This window comes from Xiphophorus hellerii, chromosome 1, assembly GCF_003331165.1.
Source record: "Xiphophorus hellerii strain 12219 chromosome 1, Xiphophorus_hellerii-4.1, whole genome shotgun sequence".
Classification (NCBI taxonomy): domain Eukaryota; kingdom Metazoa; phylum Chordata; class Actinopteri; order Cyprinodontiformes; family Poeciliidae; genus Xiphophorus; species Xiphophorus hellerii.
The window spans coordinates 2,733,906-2,750,343 of record NC_045672.1 but is presented as its reverse complement, the minus strand read 5'-3'; the positions used below and the strand labels follow the sequence as shown (position 1 = coordinate 2,750,343).

At 39.3% G+C, this 16,438-nt stretch overlaps 1 protein-coding gene across 2 annotated transcripts in view; it reads right to left on the bottom strand.

The window, feature by feature from the left end:
- LOC116723678 (plexin-A1-like) overlaps positions 1–16,438 on the bottom strand; it is a 279,486-nt gene that overhangs the window by 28,586 nt on the left and 234,462 nt on the right. The window contains exons 19-21 of one of the 2 annotated variants that reach the window (XM_032568758.1): positions 15,401–15,544; positions 7,009–7,243; positions 1,199–1,347 (exon numbers count right to left, since the gene is read on the bottom strand). In XM_032568758.1, coding sequence (XP_032424649.1) covers positions 1,199–1,347; positions 7,009–7,243; positions 15,401–15,544 — 528 coding nt within the window. The remainder of the gene's footprint in view (positions 1–1,198; positions 1,348–7,008; positions 7,244–15,400; positions 15,545–16,438) is intronic. The other variant, XM_032568767.1, reaches the window with a different exon arrangement.

Genomic DNA, 16,438 nt, shown 5'->3' with positions numbered 1-16,438 from the left:
CTACTTACGGTGAGACAAAATTAGTTGCATTTTCTAGATATGCTGGAAAACAATGAGTCATTAAGTGGGTGCGATGTTGTGGTGTTCAAGTTTATTCCAGTTTTTCTTCTTTAATGTCATGTCATCTGCATTTGGTGTCAAAAACTGTCAAAATTCCTCCGTCTTACTCTGACATATTTGTATAAAAGTTTAAAGTTTTAAACTGAAAACCAGTGAAACTCTCAGGGCAGTGGGGGTCTTTTTGTTTAAATAAAGCTAAAGCTCAATCACAAAGAATGAATAGAAAAGGTAAAAAATGGCAGTTCAAAGACCACCCAGAGAGCTTCCCTTTCCAAAGAAAATCCACTGACTGGATTAGAGTGATTAAATGAAGCTGTTAAAGGTCAAACAAATTATTCCTTTACTCCAAAAAGTCAGCGCTCCAATCAAAGCCAACAGAGCTGGACCGGATTCTACATCTTAATGATTCTGCTGATTACAAACTTGGCTTTGGTTTTTTTTAGCTCTGAGGGAGAGCAGTTTTTGGAGACATACTATTAATTCTACTTCCGCTGGTCTGGGTGGTGAAAAGTCTGTAGATATCAGCTTCACCGTCGTCATTCAGCTGTGCTCCGAAGGTGGATGCAAAAATTCAATTAGAAACTCAGCAGTGATGTATAATGCAGGCAGCAGTCCTAATAACCTCTTAATTTCCTTCTCTACTACCTTCATATTTCTATTCCCTAAGCAATTTTTTTTTGCTTGTGATTTTTTATAGGATTTTATTTAAATGAATCACAAGTTTAGAACTCTATCTAAAATAAAAAAAAACCTGAAGAAAGTTTTCCTCTGAGACTTGACTAAAGATGACACTAGGGCTCTTGAAAAGTTATTTGCATTGAATGTGATGGGGATAAACACATAAAAGGCAAAGTAGGTAAAATATAGGTTATGTGATTGCTTTGAGGTAAACGACATCTTGGGCTCTTTTTAGTGTCAGACTTTTTTCAAAAACCTGCCTTTGATGAAGCCCATCGTGGGATGATGGCAAAAGAGGAATTAAGCGGAAAAGCCAGAGGGACACTTTAAGAGTATTAAAAACAACTTCAGAAACACTTAGAGGCAGTGTTAGTGGATTAGTATTGGCTGCTAGCTTTAGGTTCTGTTAAGTTGATTGTTAGTTTGTTTCAGTATGAAATTTGGCTGATGGTGTACTGACCCGTACCTCCATCTCCTTAAGCACAGGGTGATCCTCAATTCCGGGGAACAGGACTCTCATTGCGTATGTGCGATAGTCCAAGAAGGGAATCCCTGCGCCGTCCAGTTCCTGGGTCAGTTCGTGGATGTCCGTCTGGAGCTCAGCGAAAGCTGCACAGCAAAAAATGGCTGATGGATAAAGATGGTACTGGAGGTTCAGTTTTAACATTGTAACTTTATATGTTCTTAAACTCTGGTAAGGTACCACTGGTGGTACTGCCTTCAGTAACTACTCAGGAGAAACTCACCATCTGCAAGATAATAAAGTAGATCTAATTGTGATGTAGAGCTGCTCAACACCAACAGCTGAAAAGATGAGTCGCTCTAGCATATTGAGTTTTCCTTCATCAGTAGATGTACTGCGATGAAATGCTCATTTTATTTTTGTTTTTTATTTCCATGCGTTTGACATCATTAGAAATCTTAAAATCCACACTTTCAAAATCTGTAATGAGCTCAAAGCGCTTCAGGGAAGACTTGTTCCTGGTTTGGTCGTGACCAGTCACATACTTAGCATTCATGCTAACTACAATTAGCAATGCAAGCTAATCACTTATTTCTCTGCATTCTGTACATTAAATCAATACAATAAACCTGTGTAGCTCTGAGTGTTAGTGATTTCACAAGACACAGATCATAAGAACAATTATAAACCATTTTATTTTTTACTGCAGCTATCACTTAATGTTATATACAAGATTGGCCTGTTGGAATTTCTTCTGTTCCTATTTCTTCTAAATGCTTACAAAGAGGAAAGGTACTGACAAGAGATTTTGAGTCAGAATGACTCATTTACTGACATTTCAATCCAACCTGGCTCTTCCTCAGAATATTTTTAAAGACACTTGTGGCCATTAGTCAACAGTAGTTAGACAGGAAGAAAGGCAGCAAAAGAACCGAACTGGGGACAACAAATAAAGAAATGAATGTCATCAAAGATGAAGAACAAAGTTCAGATGGACACTTAATCAGGTAGAAACATAAAAGAATGAGTGGACAGATCATAAAAAAAAAATGTTAATATCACATGTTCGAGTAAGAAAGAATGTCATGTATTTAACAAAGGAATATATCTGTGAATACATGACTGCAAGATGTGGCAAAAATATGCACATCTTTTGGCTTCTAGAGGCCTACTACATTGTAAATCGTTAAATTTCATCCACATGTAAATAATGCAAGCTATTTACTCTCAAAACATATTTGTATTAACTTCAGTTTTCAATAACAGCAATCTGTGCAAAGGTCTATTAAAAAAAGGCAGGTAAAAAATTAAAGTGGGAAACGAAAATCTCTGAAATGAACAAGAAATGATGGCTCAGGTGGAGAGAAGAGGCAAAAGCAAGAGACAGAAAAACCAAGTTCCTGAAAAGGAAAGTCAATTAATTGCATGACTGGATAATTATTAAAGAGAGCAACGGATGAGTTTTCATGCATAATTTCCTCCAGCTGTTATTGGACCGTTTGGTCCACCAGAGAGACGAAAGAAATGAGAGGAAGCTAAGATGATAAAGGAGGAGTGAAGTAAAAAAAAAGCAGAAAATAAAATGGGAAAGCGAGATTAGGATTTTACAGACATGAGAGTGGCAAACAGAAAAAAGTCTGAAGATGGAATTTTACTGAGAGGAACGGAAGTTGTTTTTTTTTTTAAGAGAATAACTGCTAGAGAAATATACGTATAATGAAAGAGGGAGCAACAGCAAAACCTGAACAATGAATAAGAAGTGAATACAAGGAAAAGGAAAAGCATGGAAACAGCAAACATGAAGGTCTAAACTAATATTTCCTTTGTTTAACCCACAGACAGATTATGTAGAAAAGAAAGAAAAAAACTGCTAAATGTGTCTCTAAGAATATAGCCAATCTGACTGATTGGATAATTATAAACTAATTAATGTTGTGGCAGCCAGGAACTAAACTTGGCTTGTTATATTGTTCTTGCTTTTTTTAAGACCAAACTTTCCATAAATCCAAGCTTTGTTTTTAGGAAAAACACTGCTGGTGCGTCATATTTACAGGCGTACCACAAACACACAAGTACAAAAGGTTCTGTCCGGAACCTTTGTATATTAAAAAAATAGTGATCGATTGCGTAAAAATGTTTTAATTCATTCATAACAATTAAAGCGTTAAAGTCCTGGCCCTAGTCAATTTAGGTGAAAAGGTAACAGCCCAGGTATCCACAAATTAGGCACACAATGCTCTAATCCTAAAATTGTTTTAAAAAATACTTTTGATTTAGTTTTCTTCTTTACCATAAGCTGTTTCACAAGTACCGCTTCACCATGACTTCTAATGTGTAAGTATCCATTAACAGCAGACTATAAATAAAGGTATTTGCTGTGATGTCTGCTTTACATGGATGACTGAACCAAGCATCCCGCTTCTTCTCTCTGCAGATTTTTTAGAGCACAACCAAACACACACACACACCCCCACACACCTCACCATTAGCTATCACACGCATGGTGGACCGCCCACTTCATCTGCTACTCCACCCACACGCGCCTCTGCCTCTCTGTGGGCCAGATGGGCGTGCAGCAGGCGGGGCGGAGTGCTTTGGGATGGGTGGGAACAGGGCCATGCTTCATCTCCTGCACAAAACTGGCTGTTGATTCATACATTGCATGTTTTTCACGAGTGACATCTTAAACTGAGGCACTCCAACGAGGTCAGGACACGTTTGGGGAAATGTCACCTCTGTCAGTTTATGTGGAAGTGTTGCTCTGAAAAATAAAGGGCTTTGACTCAAAACTTCTGACAGCTTTTGTTTGACACGTCTGCCTGCTGTTAAGAGTTATGACTCTGTGTCAAGTCTGAGGTGTGATCATGTTAGAACTTTTTTGCCGTGGCTTTGGGTGCTTGTGGCATTAACCTGTAAACACCTACAGCAGCATGTCTTATAGTCAGCCACTCACACCTAAAAGGCCTCTCTAAAACCCATGCCCTTAACCCTCAATAATTAACCACATAGCATCCCATCACACACCAAGCTAATGAAGGTTCAGGAATTAATGGTTTACAAAGCTTTCTCATCTTCTAGGCCTCCAGTCAACCCTAATCAGAGCTTTTATCTGCAAATGAAAAAACAACGGAGAGGTGAACCCTCATAGGTTCTGTAATGCAGAACTACTCCAAAGTTACATCAAGGACTCGAGCAGAAGGCCACAAATGAAGCTAGAATAACATCTACAGAAAGGCTGATATAATTTCCTTCAGGGACATGAAGGAAATGATGTCATCATCCAAAGTTGATGACTCAACTTGGATGCGTTCACACCATTTTCATTTTTTTCACTAAAATGAAAATGAAATGAAGGCCCACCTACAAAGTGACAAACATCTTAAAGTCCCATAAGACCTTTTTTTGGGTAGATATTATTTTTGGAAAGTGTGATTCCTGTTACATCTGACGCAAAGATATCACAGCCTTTCAGAAAAATAACTTTATACCAACAAAACCTCTGTAGTGTTTACTGTAATGGTATGGAGCAACTAGGTTGCTTTAGAACCCAGATGATTTATTTTTCTCAGTGGAACCAGAAATTCTTTCAACCAGTAAATTCTGATAAAGAAAATCTGGTTCGTAAGCTTAACCTCACTGCAGTTAAGCAGCAGGAGAATGATCTAAAGCATTATGAATGTTTTAAAAAAGCAAAAATAAAAGGCAAGTTTTCAGTGGTCTACTTTTGGCTGAATTTAATTGGGTCGTTCAAGCTTAAAAACGTTCCACTCTGAATGAAAAAAAGCAAATCTGCAAAGAACATATGGTCAAAATGTATTCAGAGTAATATACAAGATTCATTGCCAGTTAAGAAAAACTCCTGGTGGCAGCGTGGGGGACCTAGTGATTAGGTTTAGGGGGCAATTACTTTTGCATACAGGTCCAGGCTGGGTTGGATGGCTTTCTCCATTTATAAATAAAATGTAATTTGAAAGCTGCCTTGTGAATGTAATCTGGTTATCTTTAATATAAACATTTGTTTGATGATCTAAAACATTTACGTGTAATCAAAAAGCTGCTGTGACTTTTTTCCCCATCTTTCCAGGAAGGCTGGTGTTTATAAAAAGCATCTTCTGTGGGTCTCAACATGAGGAACTGAAGGAGATTTTGTGGAACATCAAGTCCTGTGATGTCTTTGAAGTATGTGTGACATTTTTGATGCGTTCCTGATGTAAGAAGTTCCTTTAAAGTGGAGATCTGTGAGACAAAATTCACAAACAATCTGACCGTTCGCTGAAATGACTTTCACATCCCCCGATGCCCAAACCTTATTTAGATTTTAGCGGCAGAGATGTTAAGGCTCTCAGAGAGTGCTGTGGAAATCGTATGATATGTGGGTAGATCACAGCTGACATGGTAATTCCAAAACTAATAAGAATTTTACAACTGCATGTTTTCTGAACAAAAAGTCTTAGAGTCTCACTACCAGACTGCTACATGCACTCTGTAAATCTCTCAATAAACAGCCAAAAAGTACATTTCCTCCTGTACTGATGTTATTAATGATGGTCCAATTGCCAAATTTTTATGACAATAAAAAAAAGGCATTTGGAGCTCTAATAGAGCAACATGTCAGTATTTACCAGGAACGAGTTTCAGTTTCACCAGAATGTAAAACCCAAAGGGAATCCACTTCATCTGCTTGTTATGAATTTCTTTTACAATATTGTAATATGTCTAAAGAGCTGAGACTTTAATATATTATTTTTTAATTAATTATATGGATTTTTAATGTCTTAAAGATTTTAATAGAATTAATCCCAAAAAAAATTAACATACCAAAGTTAAAAAAATGTAACTGAGCTGGAACTTTCATGTTTGCGTGTTTCTGGTGCACCCATAAATCTGACGCACAAGCAACATCCACACACAACAGCGATGGATGACAAAACTGCTTCTCTCGGCCCACTGAGAGTTTATTTATGCTTCATAAAGGATCTGTTGGGATGTTAGAGAAGACTACTCTTGTGTGCAAGTTAATCTATCACCAAAGCTATTCGAGACTAAAAAAGGATTTTGACGCTAAACATGTAGCAGCAGCACAGACGTCCCTAATGCTAACGTCAGCGTCCACAGTCCGGATTTCTAAAGAATGACTTTTTTCAAAGTAGTTTCATGAATTATCAGAGGTTCCTAAAACACTAGAAAGCTAAATGGGTATAAAGTCACTTTATACCAATATTCTTGTGGAATAACCTAAGTAACAGATTAAAAACAATAAATATCTTTGTTTTTACGCTCATATGTGTATTCGTTTAATAATTTAGAATAATTTAGTTGCAAAAAGGGTTTTTGAATGAAAAATGTTGCTCATTTTTATTAAATGTGATTATTTCGGTTAATCAATTACAGACCCTCCAATTAGCTCGATTAAAAACTTAAACAAATCACACCGCTAGTCTAAAACTCAAGTGACTCTGAACTCCTGCTGTATAAATGTTATAGAAAATCACAAGTTAAATGGTTTATTCACCACAACTCAACATTGGCAGTTTATGCTTTTAACTCAGCATGCGTACCCTAAAGACGCTGGTAGTGATAATGACAGTATCCAACAGTAATTTATTGCATCTCCACCTCTCTCCAGATTCATTCACTTTTCTAACTGTCTCTGTCTACTCAATGCTGTACTTAGCTGTAAATCTAATCTATTAAAGTCATGTTTAAAGAAATGTCTTTAAAATTGTTCTATTCTACCAACAAGGAAGGCTTAAATGCTTAAATCAGCATCACTGCCAATGAATTTGCTTTGCTCGAAGAGCACCCACCTTCTTTACACTCCAGGGCCACTCGTGACTCCAGGTTGTCCATCTGGAGCTGGAGGCGCTTCAGGGTGCGGTCTGCGTCCCTCGACTTTCTCTTGTAGGCTATCAGAACAGCAATGATCACCAAGAGGAGCAGGCCACCGCCCCCTCCAATGCCAATGATGGCAGGCAGGGTGAGGAGACTGTCCGAGTAGATGTGAAGAGTTCCTGGGGAGTATTCGAATCCACCAGCACGGATCTAAGCACAAAAACAGGGTAGGGCGAGATTAAGATCCTTCAAGATTCATAGAGATGCATACAGAAATTATTTTGGTAATTCTAACTGACCAAAAACAAGAGGTGTTTGGTCTGACTTAACTTCAAACGGTGGGAAATAAAGTTGTATGCGTCTTTATTCAGAGTATGTAAACTTCTGGTTTCAACTGCACATTCACCCCAGCTGATATTTGATCAGATGTCTTTGGAGAGTTGCACCTTGTCCACTGACTTCTTGTAGTAATCAAAAGGTTTCAGTAAATTTGTTTATGTAAACTGGTTGCTTTCTGCAGGGTGGACCTGAATTTGAAATGCAGTCCAGAATATTTCTTTACGATATTCTGTCCATGTTAAAACCACTTCTGATGTTGAGGATTTTTGTCTTGTCAAAATACAAAATTTTACCATCAGACCCAAAATGTCAACCTTCTGAAGGAAAGAAATTGGTCAGTATGCGAAGGAACCACCAGACTCTATGCTAGTTCTAGACTAAAAACTGTTGGCACACCAATGTTTTGACACCTTTGACCCGCTTTACCTACTGTAATTGGCAACCAACATGCCATATGAAGGACACCTCTATGGTCAGACAAGACTAACATTGAGCCATTTGATCACAGCGACCACAGTTACCCTTGAAGTTATGCATTCCAACCCAAAAGAACTGAACCAATTGTCTAGCATGGTGGTGGCATCCTTCTGTCAATACTGATACAAAGCAAAATGTGCAAGGATTAAAAAAAGAGGATTAACACAAAATGTTTTAAATTTCACTTAAAATAAACAACTACAAACAGAAAGGTTGGACACAGTTATGTTTTTCAACATTAAAACACATATTAAGGGTAATTTTTGAACAGATAAATGTTCTGAAAGTTCCCTTTCTGTGACTAAGTCAAATTTGAGCCAATTTAAATGATCTCTAAAAATGCCGCCACACAGAGTGGTTCAGAATTATACCAGAAGTGCATTGATAGTGAGAACTATTGTGTGCTTGAAGTGTTGTTAAGTGTAGCTAGAATTGGACTTGTATGTAATATTTAGAAAACCCCTATTAGAGTTATGGTGCATTCACACCAGCCCTGTTAAGACCGCTTTAATCAAACTGGTTTGTTTGGGGACGTTTGAATGAGCAATCAAACTCTGATGTGGATCAAAAAAGCGAACTCTGGTCTGCCAAAAAGCCTAAGTCTCAGTTTCGTTGAAGTGAACCAACATCCTTGGTTTGCAGACCACTCCACAAACAGGAAGTAGACTATAGCACATGGCATTCTGGGTAAGTTTAACCAAAACAAACATGCATGTCTTGCAATAGAGGGAGAAATGGTTTGTAGTATTTTACCAATGACAAAAGTAAAGGCCGCCAAAGACTGACACCAATCCAATTGTTTACATTTTGAAGAAGGAAGTTGAACTGGTCTTCTTCAGAGGTTATCATGTTGTTTCCTTCAGTGGTTCTCCCTATAGTGCCACCACAGGCCAGGAGATAAAAACGTTTTTCAATTAGATTGGATCGTTTGATACAGTGCAGTGTGAAAGAGAACCATACCATCTGAAAATGTAAGATGTTGAAATTTTGGTCCCCAGTCAAACCAAGTCTACCGGACTATCAGATGTGAAAAGGCCCTAAATCTCCACCTCTCATGTGGACCCACCTTTATATTCATTTCAACATTAAAACAGTCACCTTCACCACTATGATTTATTGTAGTTCCTCTGCTTGTGCCTAACTGAACTGGTTGACCAAAGAGTTTATGGCATTGCTCAAAGGCAGCTCAACTACAGTCATTAAGGGCTAGGATATCTCTGTGCAGACATGTTCCACCACCCACTTTGATTTTCTACTAGCGCCGTCCATGGAGAGCAAGAGAGAGAGGATGAGAGAGAAAAAAATCACGGTTCATTTCTGCAACAGCACCTGTTTGAGATCAGACAAAGTTGTCTGAAAGGATCAAAAGTTGTTGATCTGATGAAAGAGAAACTGGCCGAGCCGATCTCTAAAGCAAAGGTCATTAAATTTTTATATGTTGTGTAGTCACGCTAAACAGATATCTCTGACAGGCTTGCGCTGCGAAGGCTTACATCACCTCCATCGTTGTGAACATTTCTTGTAGGAAAGCTTTTCGATTCCTGCCTCCGGGGGGGCAGAGGAGCAACTTCAGACGGCTTTGATAATGAAGATTTCTAAACTTGCCCAGTACTCTCCTAGGTAGCTGTCTGTGACGGCTCTGTATTTGGGTTAGATGTTTTCTTGTTAATGTTCTCGTCCATCACTGTCAACTTTAACTGATTTAGGTCAGAATGTGAATGATGGGCATATGGACAAGGATAAAGCAGTGTGGTACAGGACGAAACAGACATTAATGTCATAATAACGTCATAAAAGATTACCCATTCAGGGCATACACACACACACACACAGACACACACACACACATATATAGACTACGCATATATTCACACACAGCATAAGTAATCAAACAAAGTAATCACCAGCATTTAAATCTCTCCCCAAGGAGTCGTGGTAATTATGGAAAGTCAAACACATCTGATGTTTTTTTTCTCTGACTAACTACATTTATATATGCACAGTGTGTCACTGGAATCCATCAAATCAAGATATCCCCCAAGGGGGTTGATAACCGATTCAAATGAAGTGTGATTATAAGCTTTGAAGTTCTTGTAAGAGCACTTTCATGTTGACATTAACAAAGTCTGAATATAAAAGACAGAAAGTAAGAAGCTGTTACATCAATATCAATATAATCAATAGCTACAAATTAAATTTGCAGTAGCAAAGGCAATTAGAATGGCCTTTTAGGACTAGGCAACTAATAGTCTGTGTTGATAGGAATTACGTCCTGAGAGAAACTAACAGACTGAGTTCCCATTAAGGCTCAGAAAGTCTGAAATTTGCCTTCTGTGTTCTACAAAGTGAGCAACTTTGGAAAAACGTCAAATTGGTTGCACATTTTTCACCACCATCCGTTCCATTTATCCATTATCTTTAGGCTAATCCGGGATCTGGTAACCAATCTGTGTAACCAGCCTGTACTTTCCTCTCCAGAGACCAGCTCTTCTGGGGGAATCCCAAGGCATTCCCAGGTCAGTGGAGAAACAGTCCAGCATGTTCTGGATCTTCCACTGGGTTTCCTCCTGGTGGGATGTACCTGAAACACCTCAACAGGGGAGCGTCCAGAAGCCATCCTAGCCAGAAGTACAAGCCACCCTATTTCTAAGGGACAGCCCAGATGCCATGAGGGTGACACTTGTTCTTTTGGTAACTACCCAGAACAGGTGGCCATAGATGAGGGTGGGAATGTAAATCGACTAGTAAATCGACCAGTAAATCACAGCACTCGCATCATTGCGGGTAATGCATCAATCCACCTATCAATACCACTCCATTTTCCCTCATTGATAAACAATAAGGGAAAAAGACAGTAAAACACTTAAACCCCTCCACTTGGGGCAGAACTCTGTCCTCTACAAATCAGGGCCAAACGAGTTCTACAAGAAAACAGTTGGATTGTGATTAAGCGCTTCAACCTGAACCTCTGGGACGGTGCTTTGTAGAGTAGTCTTGTCCTTTCCCAGGCTACTCACTACTGCAGCTCCTGATGTAACTTCTTTTGTAAAACCATGCCAAACCCATGGATGGTCAAGTTTTTGTGGTACGTTTCTACTACCTCTGCACAGTTAGAGAATGTAAGTCTAAAGCTGTGATAAACTGGTTCATAATCCCGGACCTCAAACCAATGTTTTAGAAGTTTATCGAGTACAAAACACCTGATGATTAAAAATGATTATATTACCTTCTCAAAATGTCACCAAGTGCTGCAGAACCCTGTTAATCATTAAATTGTTTAAGTCGGGCGTGCGGCACCAGAGAAACACCTAAAACATGCTGGACAGTTGGTTCAGAGTTACCAAGACTGAGAACCACTGATATATAGGATATAAAAATCTATTCAGTCTTCCAGTTATCTGCGGAAAGTCTTGTTTCCCTTCTTGCAGCCTAAATCAGCTGCAGACTTTCATGACAAGTCAAAGGTCATGCAGTTCCCTTTTAAATTGCTTCTTAGATTACATTATTGTAGAGGTGACCTTGTAGGACAAATATACTATGCATTCATCGATAGGAAAAAGGTTGGATTGAGGGTAGGATCATCACCTTTCCCCTAACGATAAAAGTGTAAGGTAACAACCTAAAATGGGGGCACTGGTATGGTTGAGGAAACCAATTAGGTGACACATCAAATGACATGAATTCAGAAGAGGTTAAGTAACATGGAGGCGTTGATATATTTTCGTAGCTTGTCTATTTTTATTCGACTGACAGACTGAAGGACTGGCAGAGGAACTTAAAAAGCTGAAGGCCAAAACAACAAACAAGTTTCTTCAAAAACTCAAGGGAGGCACACAGCTGCCAACACACAGCTGAACATCTGAGGGCATGCACAAAGACACGCTGATACACATGCAACATTTCTTACAGTGCACCGACACACGGGCACACACACACAACAACACAAACCTGGGGCCAGTATGTATTGATGCCCATTGGGGTCCCCTGTATGTAGGTCATTGTGTACAGGGAATAATGTTTTGCTACAGCTGTGTCCTGCACAACATACACCACAAAGACCGGAGTGCTCACACACACACACACGCACCAAAGGCAAGCCATAAACACAGGGTATGTAGTTGCACTCACACACACACCCCCACACACACAGAAGAGCAAATAGGAACAGACAGCTCTATTTTTTTCCACGGCTATTGTCACACGAAAGAACTCCACCACCCCCTCCGACATATCGCATCACTCCGATATTTAACATGACATTTCGTTCAAAAAAAAGGAAAGTAGTGGGGGGGGGGGAACTTTGAGAGATCCACCTTGGAGCTGGCTGGTTCCATTGAGAGCTATCATATTGAATTACACGGATGCGCTGTCAGTAGCTTTCTAGGTTTATTGACTGTAGCTAGCATGGAGTAAATGTCATAAAGATATAGTGAGATGACTGTGAGAGGACACTGGTAATAAGTTTAAAAGCTGTGGATGGAGCTGACTGAGTGCACTTTTGGGATATTTAAAAAGAGGAATCCAAATGTATTCACGCTGAGCGCCATGTCGCCAGGATGAGGTTTGACCTTCAATGGCGCAGACGCTCCTAAGGGGAACTCGGTGATTTCCAAGGTCTGCTTCAGTCAGAGTGAATCAGGGAGTTTAGTCGCAGTACTGCAGACAGCTTGAGACAAGCAAAGCTGAACGGTACTTTTAAGCCTGACATTTCCACAAGGCTATTTCCACGACATTGTAAATTTCAGACATTAAGGGAATGTCAAAATGCCACTTCATACAGTTGAAAAACACTTACAAGTAGGTATGAATACCTTTTATTGATTCATCTGAACTGTTATTTTGGGACTGAATGATTTTTACAAACAATAACTATTGAAAAACAACAAATAGGTTAAGTTTTAGTCACAGATTCCCCCTAATTCACACAATTATAAATGACAGTACATATATTTACTTAGAATGGCACTGACACACGTCTAAGGATATTTGCAGATATGAGAGTCCAGTAGACTCGGTTCAATTGGGAACTAAAATTGCAAAATGTATTACATTATGAACTTGTACGGTTCGTCTTCAAACTGCACAAACAAACTAAACCTTTCAAAAAAACCTGTTCACCACCCTCAGCTGTGGGGGCGCTACACCAAGAACCACTGAGTGAAACAACCCAAAAACCTCTGAAGACACTGAGTACAACTTCCTTCTTCATGAAATGTAAACAAATGGAGTGCTGCCACATTTTAGCGGTTAAAGGATTTCACTTTTGTCGTTGGTAAAAGACCACAAACCATTTATTTCTCTATCACAAGACATGCATGTTTGTCTTGGCTGTATTTACCCAGAATACCCTGCTCTGCAGCCCACTTCCTGCTTTTGAACCAGGTCTCTGGTCACATATGCATTCGAACCACACTGGAGTTCACTTCAACTGACCTGAGACCTAGGTTTTTAGGTGGACCAGAGTTTTTATCCACATCAGAATGTGAAATGAACCGAACTTTCAACACAAACAAACTACAGTTCGATTAAATCGGATTAAACGGGCAAATGTCCCACAGTAAGCTGCACCTCAGAATAATTTAGGTCACAATCTGTTCATGTGCTAAAACTGCAGAGTCCAAACAGAAAGGCAATCAACAATCTATTGTAAAACCTGAACACTGATCTGTACGTTTATCTGGTCTACTTTTTATTGGTCTATCAGGTAAAAACCATTGAAGTTTGTGGTGACAAATGAGAGGAAGGAACTTAAAGAAAATTAACAGGTTTGCTTGGAATAGCACATAGAACTCTGTCTTTAGGTGCAACCCATTGTTTACAACACTTTAAATAAAAGCTCTGTCAGAAAATGTGAACTATCACTTTAAGTGCTAGTCCAGATGAGAAGTGGGTGACAGTCTTATTAGAGTGGAGGGTGGGTGGAGAAGTGCCTGGCTGGAGATTTACTGAAGGTTAGTCACATTATATTCCGTGTATAAGTAAATGTCTCCATCATCATACTTAAATGAAGCTCATAAAAAAAGCAGAGAAAAAGGGCATTAAGGAAGCCTTCAATGTAAAAACCAGCAGCATCAGCAGCAGAGAACTGCTGGTGGCTGCACTGCTGTTGAAGACAAGATGCCCCAGTGGATAAAAAAAGAAACATGGCTCTGAACATGTCTCCACAGGTTCAGAGTAGAGATTATTACAAGAACAGTTAATTGAGTTCCTTATCCACTTAACTGATCAAACTCAGTACTAAACTTCCTGCAGATCCTGAGCTTTAAATGTTGTTCAAAGAAAAAAAAAAAGAAGCATTTATCAAGTTTCTATCTCCTGTGACTAAAGTGAACTTATTTTCAGCAACAGGTTGCCTGGAAGCCAATGAGGATCAATGTGTTAATTAAGCGCAGCATATTTAACAGCAGCCTCGCAACGAGAGCGCAGCAGAGCATATCCTGAATCTGTCAGAAGGAATTGTTTCAAAAAGACACATGGGATTATTTATATACCTCAACGACAAAACATGGTGAGGTGAGACTGAGCGGAACGTTTCCAGATTCATCAGGAAGTGGAATCATTTGAAGTAAAGAGGGTAAATGATCAGCTTAAATGGTAATGGAGGTTCATTTAACTGAAAATAATGTGTGGAAAGTTGAGGATATTGAGCATTTTATGAGTTGCAAAGAATATTTAGAAGTGCTGTCAACATTAATGAGTTAACGCATGTGATAAATCTGAAAGTTTTAAAGCGTCAATATTACATAAATGGAGATTAATTGAACTACTATTTTGACTTAAAAGCCTCTTTCCTGTGGATGGTTACCTCTTCCCCAGCAGCACATTATGGACTTGACACACAGGCAGTAAGAGACGACGAGACATAAGAAAGAGTTTTCCACGACAGCAGACAGCAGCAAAAGGTGAACATTTCTAATTTTTTTGTGCTGAATTCCATAGAAATGAATGGAGAGACACATTTCTAAATGAATGTTTGAAACAGAATGACTTCCTTTAAACTTTCCTGCACATAAAAACCTGGAAAACTGAGAATGTTCAGACATGTTTGGTTTGAGACATTAAAACATTTATTGAAAAGGTGAGTGCAGCGTTGGTTATGATATAGGCTATCTGGGCAGTTGCCCAGGGCGGCATCAGAAAGGGCCGAGACAACCCAGAAGAAGAAAATAAAGTATATTTTATCTGTCAGTTATTAGTTTGTATGTGTGGTAGTGGAGCAGGTTTTATGTAGTTGCTGTTGAGTACCTGCATTCTGCTACAAAAAAATAACACAAAAACAGATAACTGTAGCATTTTAATTGTTTGAGTGTGGCAGAAGGCGGGGTTTGCTCAGGGCATCATCCCTGCAAGAACCACAACTGCAAGTATTTGTGGTTCTTGCAGTTTTGTTTATGCTAACAAAGTTAAGCATACTGATGCTTTAGTGCATACTAAACATTAGTATGCACTAACACTTAGACAGTTTGGGACAGAAAAGTGAAAAAAAAAACAAACAAAAAAAAAACAGCCAAAAAGAGTGTTTTTAACGGTGACAGAGAGTTGTGAACTGACCGTGACTTTGTGTTGTCCGGTGAGGTTGGGCCATTCGCACAGCAGCTGGCTCTCAGACAGGGTCAGGACGCAGGGAGTCTCTCCAATCAGCACCGTGTAGTTCAGGCGGCTGTTACCCGGCGCCGCTGGGATCAGGTTACGACCCTAAACACACAGGAGGGAGAGAGTCAGGAGCAGAACGCAGACCGTTTGTCAAAGCCGTACTTTAACTGGGACATTTGGGAAAGGCGAACATATTTAAGGTTACTAAGTCTTTTACTGAGCTACAAACTGAAAGAAAATACTTAGTTTGAACCTGCGGTTCTTTTTGAACTCACTTTCACCGTAAGCCTAGTTTCTGATGAACAATAAGACCTCTATGAAGACATTTTGTGGCTTGAAATGAAAATGAGTTTTCTGATTGATGGAGTATATAAAAAAAATGCATGGAAATAAAAAAAAAAACCTTAAAAAGCTTTTTGTTTTAGAGCTAAAATGCTTCATTCAAACATATATTTTCCAAAAAACTTAAATGTGATTTTATCCAAACTTTGACAGCAATGGAGGATTTACAGTTAGTTTTGTCAAGCCAAAAACAGAAAAACAAAATCAGTAAGAGGGATAGATGACTGCAAAGAGAAGAAAACCATTTGGAAATGTTGGAAGGAACCATCAGGAGGAGCAGATGATTGGATAGGCTAGAGAAAAAAAGATGAACGGGAGAGGAACAGGCTTTGCTCTGAGTAAAGAAGAAAGGTAGTGAGCATGGAATCAGAGTTAGTGAGTTAGATGGAGACGGAGAGCGAGGAGATAGCTGCCATGTCTCCCGCTGACTTAGCAGTGGGACGCAGAGGCAGACTCCTTTTTCCAATCCCATCATCTCTGCAGGCTGCTGCCACCCAGCCCTGCTCCGCAACCCTGTAAACATGCATCCCATTCCATCTCACAATCACACACACGCACACAACCACCCTGCACGCATCTTCAAAAACACACATGCCACTGAGTTATTGCCACACACTGAGCTGTTGCCACACACAAACTCTCCAAAACATACAT